The 19,499-nt window shown below is 31.4% G+C and overlaps 1 protein-coding gene across 1 annotated transcript; it reads left to right on the forward strand.

Annotated features, from left to right (window-relative positions):
* Nucleotides 1-8,478: 8,478 nt before the first annotated feature.
* On the forward strand, nt 8,479-19,002 carry Smp_141690 (hypothetical protein; the record flags this gene model as incomplete). Its single annotated transcript, XM_018794197.1, has 5 exons — nt 8,479-8,541; nt 15,701-15,823; nt 18,392-18,475; nt 18,859-18,937; nt 18,971-19,002. The coding sequence occupies 5 exons, from the start codon at nt 8,479-8,481 to the stop codon at nt 19,000-19,002; spliced, it is 381 nt and encodes a 126-aa protein (XP_018648634.1).
* Between the last annotated feature and the right edge of the window lie 497 nt (nt 19,003-19,499).

The raw sequence follows: 19,499 nt of genomic DNA on the forward strand, positions 1-19,499 counted from the left end.
TAAAAAAAATTTGACATAAACTTCCTGTCTGTATTCGTTTATATGTATAAATATATACATATTACACATTCATGTCATTTTGACCAAACAAATGATCTAGAAAGCAAGGCAACAAAATAAAAAATTCTATCCATTATAATAATAATACGAAAAAAATTCTTATCTACATTATATATAACGATAGATAAACAATACACATTTGATGATTTGTTTTCTCTCTCTAAGCAAAACTAATGAACATAGTAGATAATTTGTAGGTCATTGAAAAATCAGCTCAGTTAGTTAAATGGGAGTATCAAGCACCTGTCGACATTCATATAAAGTAGTAATTCATTTAGATGATCAATTAAGACATATATACATAAAGACACGTGTATACATGTAGTCATACAAACAAACAATCTATGTGATCTTTCATAAAGTTAAAATAACACTATTTTACATTCATCTTCTTTGAATAAATAAAAAATATTGAAGGAGACGAATAAGTCTACTAGTGAAAAACAAAATACTGAAACCCTAGATTTTGACTCAATCACTTATAGACATAAAAAAGATGGTGATAGAATAATAATAATACATTAAATTAAAGGAATAAGTATAGAATACAATTTTGGATTGGTTCCCAACATTATTTGTTTTTAACATTATTTGTTTTTAAGTAAGTCCTAATTCTATCATGCCCACCACTAGTATGTCTATATATATAATACATGGTGGATACAAAAGACATTCATTAATTTCAAATCATTTTGAGAATGGTCTTTCGAATTGAAGGTAAGTTAAAATGATATTATTTAACATAAAGTAATTTGGTTACATAATAAACTAAACCACATTCTTAAGTGGGGATTATGATTCGTTGAATGATAGAATGAATAAATATATAGATTTGCAAATAAAAAGTAAAGTTATATTACGCTTGGCTTTAGATAGTAAGATCTATTCTTTGAACGAGAATTGGTTTCATATTTGTCATTGATTACTATCAATGTATATCTGTAACCAAGTAAGACCCTATGCCTTGTCTAAGATTCATCCGAAGGTCATTAATAGCTGTTTTTTGTAGAAGAAATACTAGTTTCTTCGTTAGGCAACACCGACTAAATAAACGAATAGTATATCAAATCGTTTACTTTAGTAGCCAGATTTTATAATTGCTCTACTAAATTGTAAAATTCCCATATTGTGATTTAGAACAACATATATAAGCGAACAATATTGTTTTCGATTAGATCCTCATCAGGCTTTACTCTAATATACAGTAATATTTATATGCATATACGAAATTATTAAACTTCTTATTACGTAATCTTACAATTTTATGAATGTTATTTCAGTGTCTATATTTTTCTAATCATTGACCTATTTCCTATTATGTAACATTGATTCAAGCCTTTAAATTCTTATCACAACTAGTACACCTGTCATTACACTACCAATTTGTACTTGTCTATTCCACTGTTATCATTGACTCATAAACTGCCTTGATTGGTTTAATAATTTCGTATATGCATATAAATATTACTGTATATTAGAGTAAAGCCTGATGAGGATCTAATCGAAAACAGTATTGTTCACTTATATATGTTGTTCTAAACCACTAAGTTGTATCAAAATCAAATAATTAATATGACATATTACGAAATCAAAATTGATTTTGTTAGAATAACGACTAAATCCCAATGATCCTGTTGAATATATGAGGAAAACAGAATTTAACAGCAGATTTCTGTTCATTACTTTATGAAAGTTTAGATTAAAAACTTTATGCCAAGAAATAGGCACTTTCCAACGGTTTATTTTATTAAGGACACGAAATTCAAGGGTGAATTTGTTGTTAAAAAGGAAAACTCTTAATTTGACGACGGAGTATATATATTTTCCCAGTTACAAATTACGAAAGAAACTTTCAATGACTAGTCATAATACATTTTAAAATTAGAATATTATCTGGAATTTTGAAAATGTTAAGTATTTTCATAAGGGGGTCAATTGAAGCTAGACAACCATGCAAAACCTGGAAGCACTGGACGGATGTTTCATCCTATTGTGGGACTCCTCAGCAGTGTGATCCACGATCCCGCCTCTCGAGATTCGAACCCAAGACCTATCAGTCTCGCGCGCGAGCGCTTAACCACTAGACCACTGAGTTGGCACCCGATGGTGTTAATGTCTAACTTCAACCAATCCACGAAGTTGAGCAATCATTTCACCAATGTCTTCAGTGAGTTGATATCTCCTAACAGACCTGGTTGAACTCCACTGGTTACTGCTTCTCACTAGAACTCCAGGAAATACCTCATGGAGCCAGTCACTAGTGAGCATATGATCATTATCGGAAGGGGGTTTTGTGGAGATTTTAGTAACGAAACGGCCGTCCAGTGATTCCAGGTTTTCTATGGTGGTCTAGCTTTAATTGACTCATGATCTCAACTACATAAAAATTCATTCTATCTGTACTTAATAAGAATAGTTTTTAGTTCGGATATGCTGTACATTCGCTGAGTGAAAAATAAGAAAAAAACAATAATATATTGATATATCTAAAAAATAAACAAAATGTTGATTATGTCATTTATTGTTTGTTTATATGATTCATAGAATCGAATAGTTGTACACAATATACCAATTGAATTCAATGATAATCTATTTACATTTGAAAATGATTTTAGTTTAGTATGTAAATCTAAGTAAACAAAACAGAATTAAATTATTAAGATTTAATGAGGACTACACATTGACAACAAGTAATGTAGGTATGTGAAATATGGAGATATTATTGAATACGGAAGAAAAGTGAATATTTTAGTAACATGTATTCCAGATTTGTAATGGATTAATACATATTCATTGTAATCAACATTGATTTGTGTTACAAACTCGTTGCATCTCGATGATTTCGTTCAGTTAGATTATGCCTTTCTCAGGAAATATCAAGATTTATTCATCATTAACCTATTTTGAAGGCAGCGTTGCTCGTACCTGTATCATAAAACTTGGATTGGTGAACGTTTATCATTTCTTTTGTATATTCAACAATTTCAGTTTATATTTTACAGCTTTGTCAACTAACCACCCTCCTTTTCCAGAACAATATTTTCAGTCTACTCTATGGTCACTAAATAATTTACCTAGGAAAGACTAGTTCATGTCTTTTTAAGTTCTTCAACTCCAGTAACACAAAGTAATCTGCTGTGTAACTTGATCATCATTAAACATAGTATCAGACTGGAATATAATTTAGCCTAGCTATTTGTAGTTCCCTGGTTGGAGTAAGATTTTATAGTAATTTATAGATAAATGGAATTTTGAATACATACGGATTACTGTATAAAATAATGGCCTAACATTTCATCAATTCAAAAGCAATTATTTTGAGCCGAATAGGCAACTTCACCCTGAAAGACTGAAATGTTAAAATTAGCAAATTCAGAACCATATCTGGAAAAATCAATTTGTATTCATCTTAAATTTAGATGCTGACTTTCTGGGATTTTGAAGCTTTTCTAGGGTTACTTCGGTTCGAAAAGCACGGACAACGGAGGAGGGTTATGCATAGGGTTAGCAACCCCATTCTGTAGAATAGAAAAACCTGATAAGAAACCCCTGACTAGAAATAATCACAAGGACTAATTAAACTGCCCTGGGAGTTGAAAAGTCTTCATATAGAATAGTTATGACACCTCATAGTATAAACGTGTATTCTTCAGAAGTCACGATACCGATTCCCCTTTTAACAATTAGACCAACAATTAATGTAGGTACATGGAGTATCCGGACAATGTGGCAGACCAAAGAGAACTGTTCAAATAATGATGGAAAAGTGAGAAAAAACCCTGGAAGTATCCTACTGAAAGCTATATGCCCAGGTTACATAAAGATTTTTGCCTATCATCAAAATAGATACCTATATTCTTTAGAAAATCGATTGTCTATCTTTGACAATGCACCAAAAAACACTTATTGGCACTAATGTAATCGTATTATGATTACACTCAGGGACTCAGTTTGAAGTCAGCTTTTATTTTAGTTTTGTTTTGCATGTATGATTCAGAGATTGATATTATAAAATATACTAAGTTTTTACAATTCAATAATGCTAAATATATCAAGAGTTGCTGTTTGGCCATTTGTCTAAGTGGTTTAAAATCACGTGAACTATATAACCTTAGACTATACACTTGACCGTTAGAATTAAGTTACCCTTAAGTACTAGGCGAAAATGACAACGGTTACTATTCAATGGTCAATAAACGAAATTATTTTATTACCATATCTAGTGATAAAGACGTTTCTTATATTTTGAAAATGAAGCTTATTAAAAAACAGATCAGTAAGTATTGAAAGGTCATTTCAACGTAATTTGCAACTCGTCGACATTGAAAATCCACCATTCTGTACGAAATCTAATCTTAGATCATCTTATTAAAACCATTCTTTTGATTAGTATTATATGTTCAATGCATTTTTTCATTAAAACGTTTCTAAAAATTAATTGAATAGAATAATTTATAACTATACAAACTTCAATTAAAACAATAAGATCCTTCTAGAAAAATGTCCTTTTAATTAGATTGATAATTCAACAGGAAAATAGATAAAACAGTTATCGAATTAAAAGTTTACTTTCATGAACTACAAATTATTACCACTAAAGTCTAAACATGTACTAACGTGAGCGGTAATGTGGGTGGTGGAGATCGGCCTAATCAACAACTCTACCTATAACTGCAAACAATTACGAATGCTACAAAGAGTCAAAGTCTAAACATTTACGAATAATCAATTGCTTTACCGAATTACCTTTTATTTTCTGAAGTGCTCTTTACAGTGAATCAGTCAGTAGAATGATAAAAAACATTACTCAGTTGAAAGAAAATTTACTTCATAGATATAATAGGAAAAAGTAACTTAATAAATCAGGAATAGATAGAGCTTTCAAATGCCATATGTGGTAAAAAAAAAGCCCACAATGACTTCACTGGTAATCATTTCATTCTAAACAACTAAACAAGTTCAGACTAGTACAATCACGAAAATGTGAGAAATTCCATTTTCAATAATACAAAATAGAATACTTTGTAAATCGTACCACATGATGATATCAACAGAACTTTTTATTACACCCAACATCGATTTCAATGTAATTAAATGATATATTTTATTCATTGAAGCTAATTACTCATTAATTATCTTAAATTAAGTTGATGTAAACAGTTTGCCTTTTAAGAAAAAACAAACAAATAAACAATGGGTTGATTGAAGTTAGACATTAACACCATTGGATGCCGGCCAGCTCAGTGGTCTAGTAGTTAAGCGCTCGCGCGCGAGACTGATAGGTCTTGGGTTCGAATCTCGAGAGGCGGAATCGTGGATACGCACTGCTGAGGAGTCCCACAATAGGATGAAACGGCCGTCCAGTACTTCCAGATTTCCTATGGTGGTCTAACTTCATTCGACTCATGATTGAAAAACACATTACTTTTTCATTTCTTTTAATTAATTTCAAATATCTACTAACTAACATATTTCATATTTTATTTCTAGTAAATCTTGGTAATGGATTCCTTTTATTAAAAACAATGAAACGTAAATTTGATCATATACAATCAGTTAATAAATTCAATATAAATATACCGAAACATATAAGACATTGTCAAAAATATTGTACATATTGTAGTCCTGAACGATATACTATATTAATACATAATGAACATTTAAATCAAATTCATTATACAATGTGTCCATATGATGAATTATTAATTATGGCTAAATCAATTTGCACAAATTTAATGCCAGATAATAATAATGATCATAACAATCAGAACGATAATAATAATAGTAGTATAACAATTTTAGTCTTATCGTAAGTTTCATATTTGTTTACTAATATGAAATTTATTTGTTTAAAGATCCCTATCATATTAAAAGATTATTATTTGAATGAAGAATATTCTTTCCGATAAATTCTCATCAGACTCTACAGTTATATATCTAAATTAATGATCCGAAAAATGGCCAGGTTAAAGGCAAAGTGCATCGTTTAAAGTTAGAGCATGTGGAATTAGGACTTTTAAACAGAATAGAATAAAAGCGAAGATGGATAGTGGCTAGCAGTGAAATCCAGGACGTGCGTTTCGTCCTATTTGGGACTCGTCAGCTGGATGCATCTGCATTCCAGAGTTGATGTTCACTCTGGGATGCGAACCCAGTACCAATTCGCTTCAAACGCCATCGCGTTATCGACTTAGCTACTGATTCCTGATAGCCACCTGCTTGTACAATAGGGTGAAGTTATGTTCACTTGGTGCTATTTACTTGTATCTTCCCATTGTTATTTAGGACTGCAATTGATCAGTCTCTTGTTGGCATATATGCATCCTGTGTGGACTGTCTCGATATTGCCTGAAGTTGCAAGCTTTGTTTGCAAAGATGGATCGTGGCTAGCAGTAGGATCCAGGACTCATATAGAATGTTAAGTTGAATAATCACATACGATAAGTGCAAATTTAAGATCGATGATCAGAATTAATATGGGTCAGATAGGGTTAGAGAAATAATAGTGCAATTACAATTCCATCAAACGTTCAATGAAAGATTACATTGTGTGAAAAATAAATAAGGTCTAACAGTGAGGGATGAATGCGAAGTGACTGAATCATGTATTGGGGAGATTAATAATGATGTTTAACCAATAGTAATAATAATAATGATAATAATAGTACAATGATTTGTGAATAAAGATAACAGAGACAATTATATTTGACTACGAAAGGTCGGATTATTAATTAGGATACATAATTGTAGAGCCTGAAGAGAATTCATCGAAAAGAATATTCTTCGTTCAAATATTAGTCTTGAAATTTATTTGTTATTTTTCAAATAAATCTACATCGTGTTGAATGCTTTGTTATCAAACTAAGCATTCCGAATATTGCAATTTCATGATGACACAGAATATTTTGACTAACCTGGCTAACTTTGTTGACCAACATGTCAAGATTTGAAGATCGTTGGGAGCTGACTAACCGATAGTCCCTTTTAAGTTGTTAATGAAGAGTTTGCTCAGTGTGTTTATTTACTTAAACGCTTGTCATGAGGTCTATTCATACTATTTCTGTCCATAGTTTTAAGGTTTGAAATCATTATGTGTGAAGAAATCGTTTAAAGTTTGATAATTTACTTGGAACGGTTTGAATGGGAAAAAAATAAAAACTAATTTTTGACGTTTCATCTGCAGTTAAAAGCAATCTATACCTCATTATTTAAATGATCTATACTTATTCCTACCGTATAGTGTATGTGAAGTCAGTGGGTATTTTCTGGACAGAAAATATATCCCTTATGGATTCTTAGAGCTCCGTCAGTCTTTCAGCATTAATATAGAAAATATTACATTTGATCTTTAATTTATTAACAAATCGGATATAACTATACAGACATTACACCTAAGAAGCACATGGTATACAAACGAAATTTATGATTTTTCCTGGGAAGACATATAACCATGTTCATAGTTTACCAGTTAAATAGAATTAAATGTTTTGTTGCGACAGTGATTTACCTGAGGATATATTTCGTGAATGGTATTAACAATGAAAAAATATACTTGTAGCATTGAATTATCTGTTTTTGAAATTTTAATTAGATGATAAGAGATTAGTTCGTTTGTGTACGAAGTTATAAATATTTCATTTATGAAAACAATAAGTTTAGACATTTTCAAAGTTTGCACAATAACAGTAATTCTGTTTCGATTCATTCGCAAGTGTTTGAATCTTCCCGTTGTTGGTTTGAAGGAGTGGAACTTATCAGTATTTTTTGGTAGATGTATATGTATAGCATATTGCTTCTATAATGCTACCAATCATTAGGATTGTTAAACAGAGATGGATATTGGCTAGCAGTGTTTGTGACTAATGGAAATATTGAGGCAATCCGTTCAGCATGCGCATGCTCCAGAAGAGACTGATCATTTTCGTTCTCAACACTCACAAAAGAGCAATTCAAACCCTCACAATAAGACCACAACCCGGTTTCAAAAACCTGTGACTAACTGTACTCAGTAGTTAAATAGGTAAAGTGTCTGCGTTTTAAGCAAAAGACTCTGGATTCAAGTCCCAAAGTGAATATTAGGACTGATACAGGTACCTCCAGTTGACGGGTCCCAAATGGAACGAAATATGAGCCCTGAGTTCCACCGCTAGTCAATATCCATTTCTGCTCAATAATCCTGTTTATTAATCAATTCAATTTGTTTTGCTGATTGTTAGATTATAATAAACTCCAACTATTAATCTATGGTCAAAGAAAAATGACAAAAAAGCATGGATCGTATGATTTCTGATGAAAAATTGTAACTAGTGAAGTTAGGAAAATATTAGGAGTGAAATAGAAATCTCCAATGATATTCCATAATAATCATACAATCTCTTGAATTAAATGAAGTTGGAAATATAAACCAATGGATTACAGATGATAAGTCTGCGATCTGTTGCGTTTGATATGAGGCCTGAATCTTCTAGAATTGATATAAAGGTAGATCATGAGTGCTGACTACTTAGAAATCTCAAACTGAAAGGAAATAACCATCCATTACTCTAGCTGATATCAGTCTTTGACTAAAGTTATCTCCAATAACTTATCGCCTGAAATCACTCAAAGAGTGTTACATTATAAACATATTCAGTAAACTTATGAAAAAACTTAGCATAGTACTTCAATTGTTTCTTTATTTTACAGGATAACTTGCGGAAAACTCTCCAATTTCACAAAACACAATCCTGTTCTTATCAATCGAAACATCAACACTAGTACCAATAACAACAAGAACAATACTACTACTCCTACTAATATAAGTAGTACAAATCATACAAAATCATCGAATCCCCTTAACACAACAATCTCTATAAATATTCAAACTATTAGTAAGACAATCCAACGAGCTAAACTGGAAAAAGTTAATTATAAGCAATCCAGGACAAAATCTAAATGGGGAATTATTAATTTATCCACGTGTAATAATATACATTCCGATATTTTAATTGATTTAAACACTTCAGCGAATAGTATGAACGATGGGAAAAAGAATCTTTGTTACACTTATGATAACCATTATCATTATTATTGTTGTTATTATTACTATTATTATTATTGTTATCATTATCATTATTATTCATATCAAAAATCACCTTTGTTTACATCATTATGGTCTGAAAATATCTTAAATAGTGGAATTAAAGATATCCAACTGGTAAGTAAAGAAATAAATTTTTTTGGTTTAAATTTAGTTAGACAGTTTGCAAAAAATTTTCTTATCCAGTTTCTGTCAAGATAGTTTTCATTGAAACTTATGTCAGCGCAAAATGACGAATAAAATCATTTAATGTTAGGAAAATTCAATTATATGGTAGAAAATTGTGAACTATCGGGAGTGAAAGAGAAAATCTAATTAACAAGCCTACAGTTCAATAAACAATTTAATCTCAGTCTGACTATTCAAAAGTTTCCTTCAGTATAACTTAAGGATCCGCTATAGGCTAAAACAACGGTTATTTTTTAAGTAAATTCATCATAATTTCGTGAGCAATTTGCTTTTCTTAAGTAACAAGCTTCTGTATAATTCCTGATTTCATTAATTCTAGACAGTGGTTCGAAGTCAATACAGATCAGATACACAAATAGTACGATATGAATTTAATTACAGTGTCTGTCTTCATTAAGGATCTTTTTTTAAACAATTCCTTCATACATTGTTGTACTGAATATTTATGTGAACAGACATGAGAGTTCAAACTACAGAGAATCTATTCCGTGACCTTGTTTAGATTAAAATGTTCCTTAAATCATCAGCAAGTTTTTAAAAAAATTTATGATATTGAATGTTACATAAAATTAATTTTTATAGATTAAAGAGCAAGTTTATACCGTTTCATTTATACAAAAGGAAAAGTCATGTAAATGAGAAGCGAATAATTCATTAGAGTATTTATATTACTCGCTGAATTTAAGTAGGCAAAAGGTTTATGTTAAACATAAAATTTTAAGAATGGGAAATAAGATAAAATCTATGCATTTTAGGACTTAACCAGTACCTAAAATAAAATCAAGCTGAAAAGATCAACGATACAAAGGTGGCGCAAAATTTGCATGTTTTATGGGTAGATATAAAAAACCAATCAAGTTGAGATAATAATTTGAAACGATAACTAAAGCAAACTGATGAAATATTTGAATTCAATCAAAATCTAATAATTTCATTTGAGTGCGAATCACTGTCAAAAAAATATGAAGGTAAAAAATGATACATTGCAGTTACTAACACTGAATAAAGCGGCTGAAACTTGTTATTCTTTCTCAGTCATCCAACAGGATATAAAAGTGTTATACTGTAGAAGAGCTTAAAAAGCAAATGGAGATTAGGTCAAAACAATTGGCTATTTATCTAAACTGTGTCAGGAAGTTATAACTTTCTGAATAAAGTCTCTACGATACCCATAATCTATGGCAGAAGGAATTAGTTGATGTAGCTCAAAAGCGATAGCAGTAGCAAAGATTTATTAATAACTTATCTCCTCTAAATTTAGAGTTTTAACCATTTTATACTTACATTTCTCTGCTTCATTCAGTACTTCTAAGTGCTTAAATTTTTATAACACTTGATGGTATTACATTTAATCTTTTTGTTCTTATGTCTGTAATTTTATCAATCTGTGATAATATGACGTGTGGCAAATTGAATCCATACATATTTATGTAAACTGTTTTATTGCTCATAGTTGTCAAACACTAATCTAAGCATAGACCTCTAGCGCACATAGAACTCCAAATTAAACTGAACTTTGGTAGTAATCATTTCATATAAATAAACTAGGACAAACTTGGAAAATATTATTTATTTATACACATAAATATTGGTACAAGAAAGCACCAGATAAATATGCGCCACACAAATCTCATTTGATTTGTGTGAGGGCTGTGATACTGCCCAGGTGCCAAAACTCAAGCAGGTGGTTTTCTTAGGGAGCCACACCCCGAGCCCTTGACCGAAAGATCTGATCCACAAGGCAGTGGAGCATCGTGAGGAGATGCAGTCTCATGGTAGCCGGTGATCAACGATTGATTCGTACGCCATTTATTCCCTCAGGATACTGGAGCCCATGTGCACCATTGGTTTGGAATCAGGGTTTTCCAACTCCCCTAGGTGGACTCGCCTTGTCCACCAACCCGGTTAAAGCGCCGGACATTCGCTTTTCGTCCTCTCAATTTCGTAAACAACAGTAATGCCACGAGAAGGCAGTGAGTAGGACTTCCCTGACAGAGGCTATATATTCGCTGGCCATGTGAGAGCATTTGGAGAGGGAGAGCGGACTCTCCCCACTCTCGGCCGTACCAGGGCATTTTGGGGGCAAATCATTTCATATAAATAAACTAGAACAAATTTGGAAAATATTACTCTGATATTATGATAGAGATATTACGAATATTTACTTTAAGTAGATTTTGACGTAAGTTTGCAATTTGATTGATAAAATCGATCAGTACTAATAAAAATATGACATATATAACATTTGGTCACTAACCAGTAATCAGTCAATTGTAAAACACCATGCTCGTTATTTATTAATGTTTATTAGATATAAGATTGCCATAGTGTTTATTTGTTAACATTCTATGTGATTGTTTGGGATCAATTAAGGATATTTCTACGTAATGCATCAATTAAACACTAAATTTGCAAATGCTCTAAAAACCGCTACAGTTAACGTCATTGTTTAGTTACTCTTGTTAAATGTCCTAACCACTTCCCCTGTCTCATGTGATCAACATACCTATATATAATGTAATGAAATAGTTTATATCACATTTCTGGGCATTTCACATTAGTGACTATAAATATTCATCATATGATATGTTAGTCATAGGTTACTAAAGAAATTACACGTAAATGCTTTGTTAATACACGAGATGTAATACAAGTTATACTTGGTATTTATAAATATAGGCCAAATGTAATTCTTATAACAATATCCAAATTAGTGTATTATAAATTATTGATGAATAATGCACCAGGTAATTCTGTTTTAATTTTCATATAAAGAGATTTTGAAATTAGTCAAGCAACAATCATCAATAGGCTTTTCATAAAGAGTGGCATCTACGGTATTGTATATGTGTACAAAAACCTAGACAACTGTAGTTTCAGAATACTATTGTTCTCAACAGTGTTTTCAATAAACATCACACTGACTGGTTCGATATTACTTTATTACTTCATTGTTAATTATGTTAATGAATAAGAGAAAAAGTATTTGAAATTTGGCATCATATTTCATTGAAATGAGAAATAGAAAAGAAAAACAAACAAACTATGCAGTTATTGACTTTTGATTTTACTATAAGCATATAGTAAAACTTTATTAAAACAAAATTTGTAGATAGATTTTGTTTATTATTTCTCTTAAAATAGTTTCAAGTTTAACAATACAATCTACCTGTATCTGGTTGGACTTATTCACCAAAGTATGTCAGTCAGTCAGTCAGCTACAACGTAGGACCAGGTACACATATGCATCGGTCCGAGTTGCCATACCTCGTTAGCACAACAAGATGAACACCGGATTCATAGAAATAGTTAATTTAGTGGTGGTAGTATATAAAAGATAGGTTGTATATAAGGAAAGGAGAAAAGAAGTTATGAAGCAATTTTAATCTCAAGGTTTAAGGGAAGATAAAGAGTGTATACACCTACGCCATTGTGATCGATTCTGAGCCATGTCACCTAGAGTCTCCAACCATTGGTTACGATAGTCAAGCGGACCCCAACCAGGTAGTCTGCATCTGCCAACATGGCTCAGACTAGAAGTTAGTGACTTCAAGCACTGATGCCACGTTTTGGTTTGGCTGCCCCTAACTCTCACCAAAGTATGACAGTTATGTAGATGAATTTTGCATTGATTTTTGAAAGATTTAAGGATCTTCATTTATGATTTTGTATAATTGTTAAGTTGAAGTAACTTTTATGTTATGAATCAATCTAAACTAACAATATTTGACTCTTACAAAGTTTATTTTACTAGTAGAAAAGAGACCAGTATTTAATGAAAATCTTGATTTGAATGGAATGCTATAAATGTCTGATAGTTAATTATTTATTGATTAAAATGATTACGTAGTTATAATTACTAAATGGAATCAAACTCCGAACAAATCTCAAAAAGAAACAACAGAGGAACTGATTGATTTTGACAGAACAATGAAAGAATGGATTTGATCTGAAAAAATTGATAAATTTCGAACAATCTGATCAAACATATGAATGTCAAGGCAAATTAATAAAGGTCAATTAAATGAAAGTTCAGGTAAATGAAGTGATAATTATTAATAAAGGAACAAGAAAATTAATATAGTATGGAAAGAATACGAAATTTTCACATTACTCTAGGCTATAAAATGGCTCAAAGATTACCAGGACAAAGTCATGGTTACGACAAACTATTTCTGTACAGAGAAATAGGGTTTGAATTTTCGGATAATCACTGCCATTATAAACCTAAGAACTCATCATTGGTATTTTCTATACAATGTTTTAGAGGCTGTATTGATATCAGTTCAATGTTCTATTTATATGAATATATATATGATGAGATTGTTTGAAATGTAAAGCGCAAATACATCACATTTCTAAGATCGAATCCGTTTTTTTTTCATTATTCTATCAAACTTTATAAATACGACTAATTGTTCTAAACTGATTGATTATTAAATTAATCTATCAATCACTAATACAAAATATTCAACTGACCAATATTATTTCTTTACAACAAATAAAAGTCGATAACATTTCATACATATAAACGGTGCATTTTTTAATTTGGATTAAGTCATCATTATAATTAACAGTATATTTATCTATAATAAGTTGATTAAATGATGAAGTAAACGTTACTGGATTGTTAAATAAATCAACATTTAGGAGTAGTAAATATTCATTCAGTCGTCATTTGGAATCGATGTAGAAAGTTACGACTTTCTATGTTAAACTTTGTGTTTACATATATATATACATATAAGCCCTCAAATGCCCTGGTACGGCCGAGAGTGGGGAGAGTCCGCTCTCCCTCTCCAAATGCTCTCACATGGCCAGCGAATATATAGCCTCTGTCAGGGAAGTTTTACTCACTGCCTTCTCGTGGCATTACTGTTGTTTACGAAATTGAGAGGACGAAAAGCGAATGTCCGGCGCTTTAACCGGGTTGGTGGACAAGGCGAGTCCACCTAGGGGAGTTGGAAAACCCTGATTCCAAACCAATGGTGCACATGGGCTCCAGTATCCTGAGGGAATAAATGGCGTACGAATCAATCGTTGATCACCGGCTACCATGGGACTGCATCTCCTCACGATGCTCCACTGCCTTGTGGATCAGATCTTTCGGTCAAGGGCTCGGGGTGTGGCTCCCTAAGAAAACCACCTGCTTGAGTTTTGGCACCTGGGCAGTATCACAGCCCTCAAGCAAATCGAATATGATTTGTGCGGCGCATATGTATTCGGTGCCCCTTGTACCGATATTTATGTGTTTAAATAAATAAATAATAAATGTTTACATATATGTTAGTACTTTTTCGTAAAGTAGATGGCTGATGAGAAAATTATCGCACTAACTTACGGAAAGTAGTAAGAGAGTATACTTATTGCATTTATCAATCCACCATCTTTAATTTTGAAACCACATATGGGTTTTCAATCATGGTCACTAAACCCTATGTATGTAGAGTAACATGTTAAAAACAAGCAATTATTAATCTACACAATTTAAAGAATAAAATAGGAATAGTTTCTCAATTGTGAGATAATTAAATGGTGTTAAGTAAACACACTATTAGATAATGTTGCTTCCAAAAAGAATTGACCTTACTGAATGCATCAGTTAATTAAGCGATGAAATTTCTACGCTTACTGATTACACCCAAAACACATGATAATAATAACTGAATAAGGTATTTAAAATACAGTGAAGAAATAACTCTCTGAAATCTTAAAAATGTAAGATCATGTGTAATGCAGATTATTGTGGAAAACAGTTCATTGAAGAGAGTTGGTTATTGAAAAGTTGATATATCCAGTAAGTCATTCCAAATATGAACTGATCAAACTATTTGCGTTTATTTTAAATATACATATGGTGAAAGCTTTCATAGACTTGAGCTGTATACTGGCTATCAATTATTGGCAGTTATTAATACATAAGAGAACCAGTTTACAACAATGAAGACATGATGTACTACTGATTCCATACATTAGTATAATACACAACAAAAAAATTGAATATAGTTTACATTAGAGACTAATTTTACTTAAACAGCTATCAAGAAATCGAAAGCACTGGATGTATATTCTGTTCTAGTGTGGGACTCCTCATATTTCTGCACTCATGAGCTTTCCAGGAATTGAATCATAAAATTTCAAACCACTGAGTTAGTACCCAAGTACTCATATCTCTAAATTCAGTAAGTGCTAGATATTGTGGGGCTACTATTCATTATTATTTGTAGTACTAAACTCAGTCCCAACAATACTTCTTACAAAAAATGTGGAAATTCATTTAGAAGTCACTAGTGAGTACATGATCATATGAGTGATTTGAAACAACAAATGACATGATAGGTTATTAATTTTTCGATTTTTTTCTTATTTTAGGGTTCAAAAATACCCAATATCAATTGTGACGCTTGTACTCAGAAAATTAATATCACTCAAAACTCCAATGAAAAGCACACTGGTAACATGGAGAAAATATTCATAGAAAACGAAACAGATATTGTAAGCTAGTGTTATTCTTGTGTTATAAAACAGTATCTAAGTGGTTAAGACATTTTTGACCATTATGTCCCATTTGATTGCCTATTTTTTTGAAAAAAAGTTGCTAGTATCACTAATTCTTAGGCACAACACGTAACTCAATTAGTATAGCTACACGCCTGTATGATTAATCGAAATCTCTGTAAACATTAGAATAATTCATCTTTTCAAAGGTCAGGTTAAATCATATAGGTGTGTAGCAATACTAATTGCTACAAAATAACGAAACATTAGGAACTTTATAAAGAACTCATAACAAGAATGAGAATATCCTTTATTAACCTGTCAACTCAATCATATACAATGAGTGTAAGGTCAAATTTATGAAGCTATGAGTAGCTGACTTGGTTAGTTCAGATTATTAAGTTATAAAAACTTAAATGATTATAATTGTAAAATTTATGTTATTCATTGAATTTAAAAGGAAACTTATCCGGCACCATGTATATGACCCGAAAATAAAATGATATAAACTAATAATCATAAATATCGAACGAAATAAACTGTAACGTATTGATTATTGAGTTTATTTTCTCATTAGAACAAAGTCCAATGTCAACCTACCTCTGAACTGACTTATCATCTTTTTTGGAACAAGAGTTTTCTATATGATAAGATAAAGTTAGGATTCCATAGTTATTTAATTATTCTCTTGCGAGATATGAAGGTCCTAGGTTCGACCTTCGGTGGGCTCGTTCATGTGCACTGTTGAGAAGTTCTATAATAGGACATAATAGTTCTTCAGGGCTTCCTGGTTTTTAATGTTTGTCGAAATTAGTTTGGTCTGTGACTTCAATAACGTTCATTAGTCTATACGAACCTCCGTACTGATGTCTAATCTAGTCTACAAGAAATGGCGAACTGCTATAAGACTCATAAAACAGGAAGACAAATTATGATACAACTCAAAATAGTTTTTAAAAATATATATCCACTTGATTTACACATTACCGATGTACTTTTACTCTTTTTGGTGATAATGAACAGATGATCGAAAAGTTAATCATGTCCAATCATTCCCTATTATTTACTGTATCAATCAATACAAATTAGTATACATTTAAAGTGTTCAATTTTTACTGTTATCACCTGACAAGGAATGAATGTAGAATCGTGATAGCATTATGCGGCTGATTTAAAATGTGAATACTTTTTAGAAAAAAATGATGTGACTAACTAATATTTGATAGGTGATATACAGTTTGGATAGAAGTAACATAACATTTTGACGTTTCCATCTAATTATTTAGATATAATCGGGTATTTTTATGTGTTATGAAAGATGTATAGTTACTAAGGTGTTCATAATTAGCGAATCAATTCGATGTAATTATTTTCCAAAATTGTGATGTGATTATCAGTCAGATTTTATACTACAACTTGCTTGAGCATTAGGCCGATAACACTAGTAGGAATCATGTTATGGTCACTTTATCTTTGCATTAACGTTCCTAGCGTCAGCACTAACTTGCCAACCAAGGTTATCTTATTTGAAGATATTAACCAGATTTATACCAAAAGGAAATACACTCTGTAATCTCATAATTGTAAATTCTTTCCTTTATTATACCATCATTAAATCTAGTAGTTGATAACGTTGATAATTTTAATTATCAGAAAGGGTTTTTTGTGGAGACTACAGTAATTGAATAGTTGAATTTATGAGTCAATTGACTCAATTTACTGCTCAATAATAGTCACTAGTTAATACGTAGGACGATTATATGTCGAGACTCCATATACTTATCAATGACTACATAATTTCCCTAAGATCAGATCATCTGGGATAACTATACATTTCTAATATATTTTTGATCTGAATTGGATTTTAAGTCAACTTTGCGTGGAGAACTTGATTTAATGTCGGATATCTCGAAGGAAATATTGTCAATGAGAATATTAATACATTGGTCACAAGTAGACTTAGAACAACCTGATTCCTTACTTAAAAACAATCAAATATTGTTTGTTCACTTAGAATTATAATCTTTCAGGATCTCGTATTAGAAAACTTAACGTAATTCTCTGAAACTTGAACTTTAAGCATCCAAACTCTATCACGAATGATATGGAGTTGATAGTTTGATGCTTAGAATGATTAGGCTAGATATCTAGTATAATCTTCCTCAATAACTTTCACCTACACACTTCTACGTGATAATTATCTTAGTTGAAATTAACGAATTTTAATTCTACATTCTTAAATTTGAATTGATATATATTGAGATAATTTTATATCCACAATTTGGTTTATGACTTAATCACCGTTGAACTACACATCTTATGTGAGTATATGCGGGACGGGGTTTGAACTTGGAACCCAGCGGCTAGAAGCTAAATACTTTAATCAGTAAGCTATTGCTCATTTAAATGAAAAGCACCATAAACTGGATAGTCTAAGAACACATAAAATCATACGAAAACTCTTAGAGTGAATTTTGTTGAGATCTTGGGAAAGTTTAATATATCTTATTCATATATTTATTGCGATAAAATGACATGAAAGTTTGTTTCTTTTTTAAATAATAGGAAGTAATGCGATATATGTCTCAGTTTGATTTGATCAAAAACTATGCTCAAATAAGATCCGAAAATCAAAATCCAAACAGACTGGTAAGTTCTAATGATTATATATATCTCTCACCTATCTGAGCTCAGTAGCTAAGTGGATAACGCGATGACGTTTGAAGGGAACGATACTGCTTTCGAGTCCTAGAGTAAACATCAACTCTGGGATGTAGATACATCCAGCTAACGAGTCCCAAATATGAAAAACCGTGAATTCTGGATTCCACTGCTAGCCACCATCTAACTCTGTTCATAATGCTTGTAACTTAAGGCAATATCGAGGCAATCCATACAGGATGCACATATGCCAAAATAAGACTGATCAACAACAGTTCTAAACGTCAATTAGAACATTCATATATATATATATATATATATATATATATATATATATATATATAAGAAATATTTGTTATTTATGATTTTAGAAAGATCTAAAATTATCAGTTAATTTACGTCCGCCAGAACCTGTTGGTTGTCAACTACTGCAAATGAATTCAGCACCTGGTAAGTTTAGTATTATTCATAACTTTATTAAAGGGATTCTAGATATAAAAATAAGAAATTATTGAGGGACCACATTCGAGATAGTTATCGTGAAATGACTTCACATAGCGGAGACTTGAAAATTAAGTATACCGGTCAGCTGTTTTGTTTGAGTCGGGATAGTGGAATAATTCGTTTCCTCGTTTTTCACTCAGTACAATATGGATTGAGAAAAAAAGAAAATTCAATGACGGGGGTTGGGGATATCACATGATTTTACTTGTTCAAGTTTAGAATAAATAATTAAACATAACTAAACTTATTATGCTCTTCATGATGTAGTCATTGTGAAACTATTAGATCTAGTAAGGCAGTATATATACAAACCACATAACTCAAAAAGTTCCAAAATGAGTTTCTGCAGTCGGCATTCGTTAGGAGTAGCTGCTAAAAGAATTTACAAAGAGGCAGGATTATGTATCATAAGATTAAAGATATAGTTTTCAATAAAGTGGTAACTGAATGGTGATTTACCATTTATCAAAAACTGACAGACCCTAAATGCCTTGGTATGGCTGAGGTC

This window comes from Schistosoma mansoni, chromosome 1, assembly GCF_000237925.1.
Source record: "Schistosoma mansoni strain Puerto Rico chromosome 1, complete genome".
In the NCBI taxonomy this organism is placed as follows: Eukaryota; Metazoa; Platyhelminthes; class Trematoda; order Strigeidida; family Schistosomatidae; genus Schistosoma; species Schistosoma mansoni.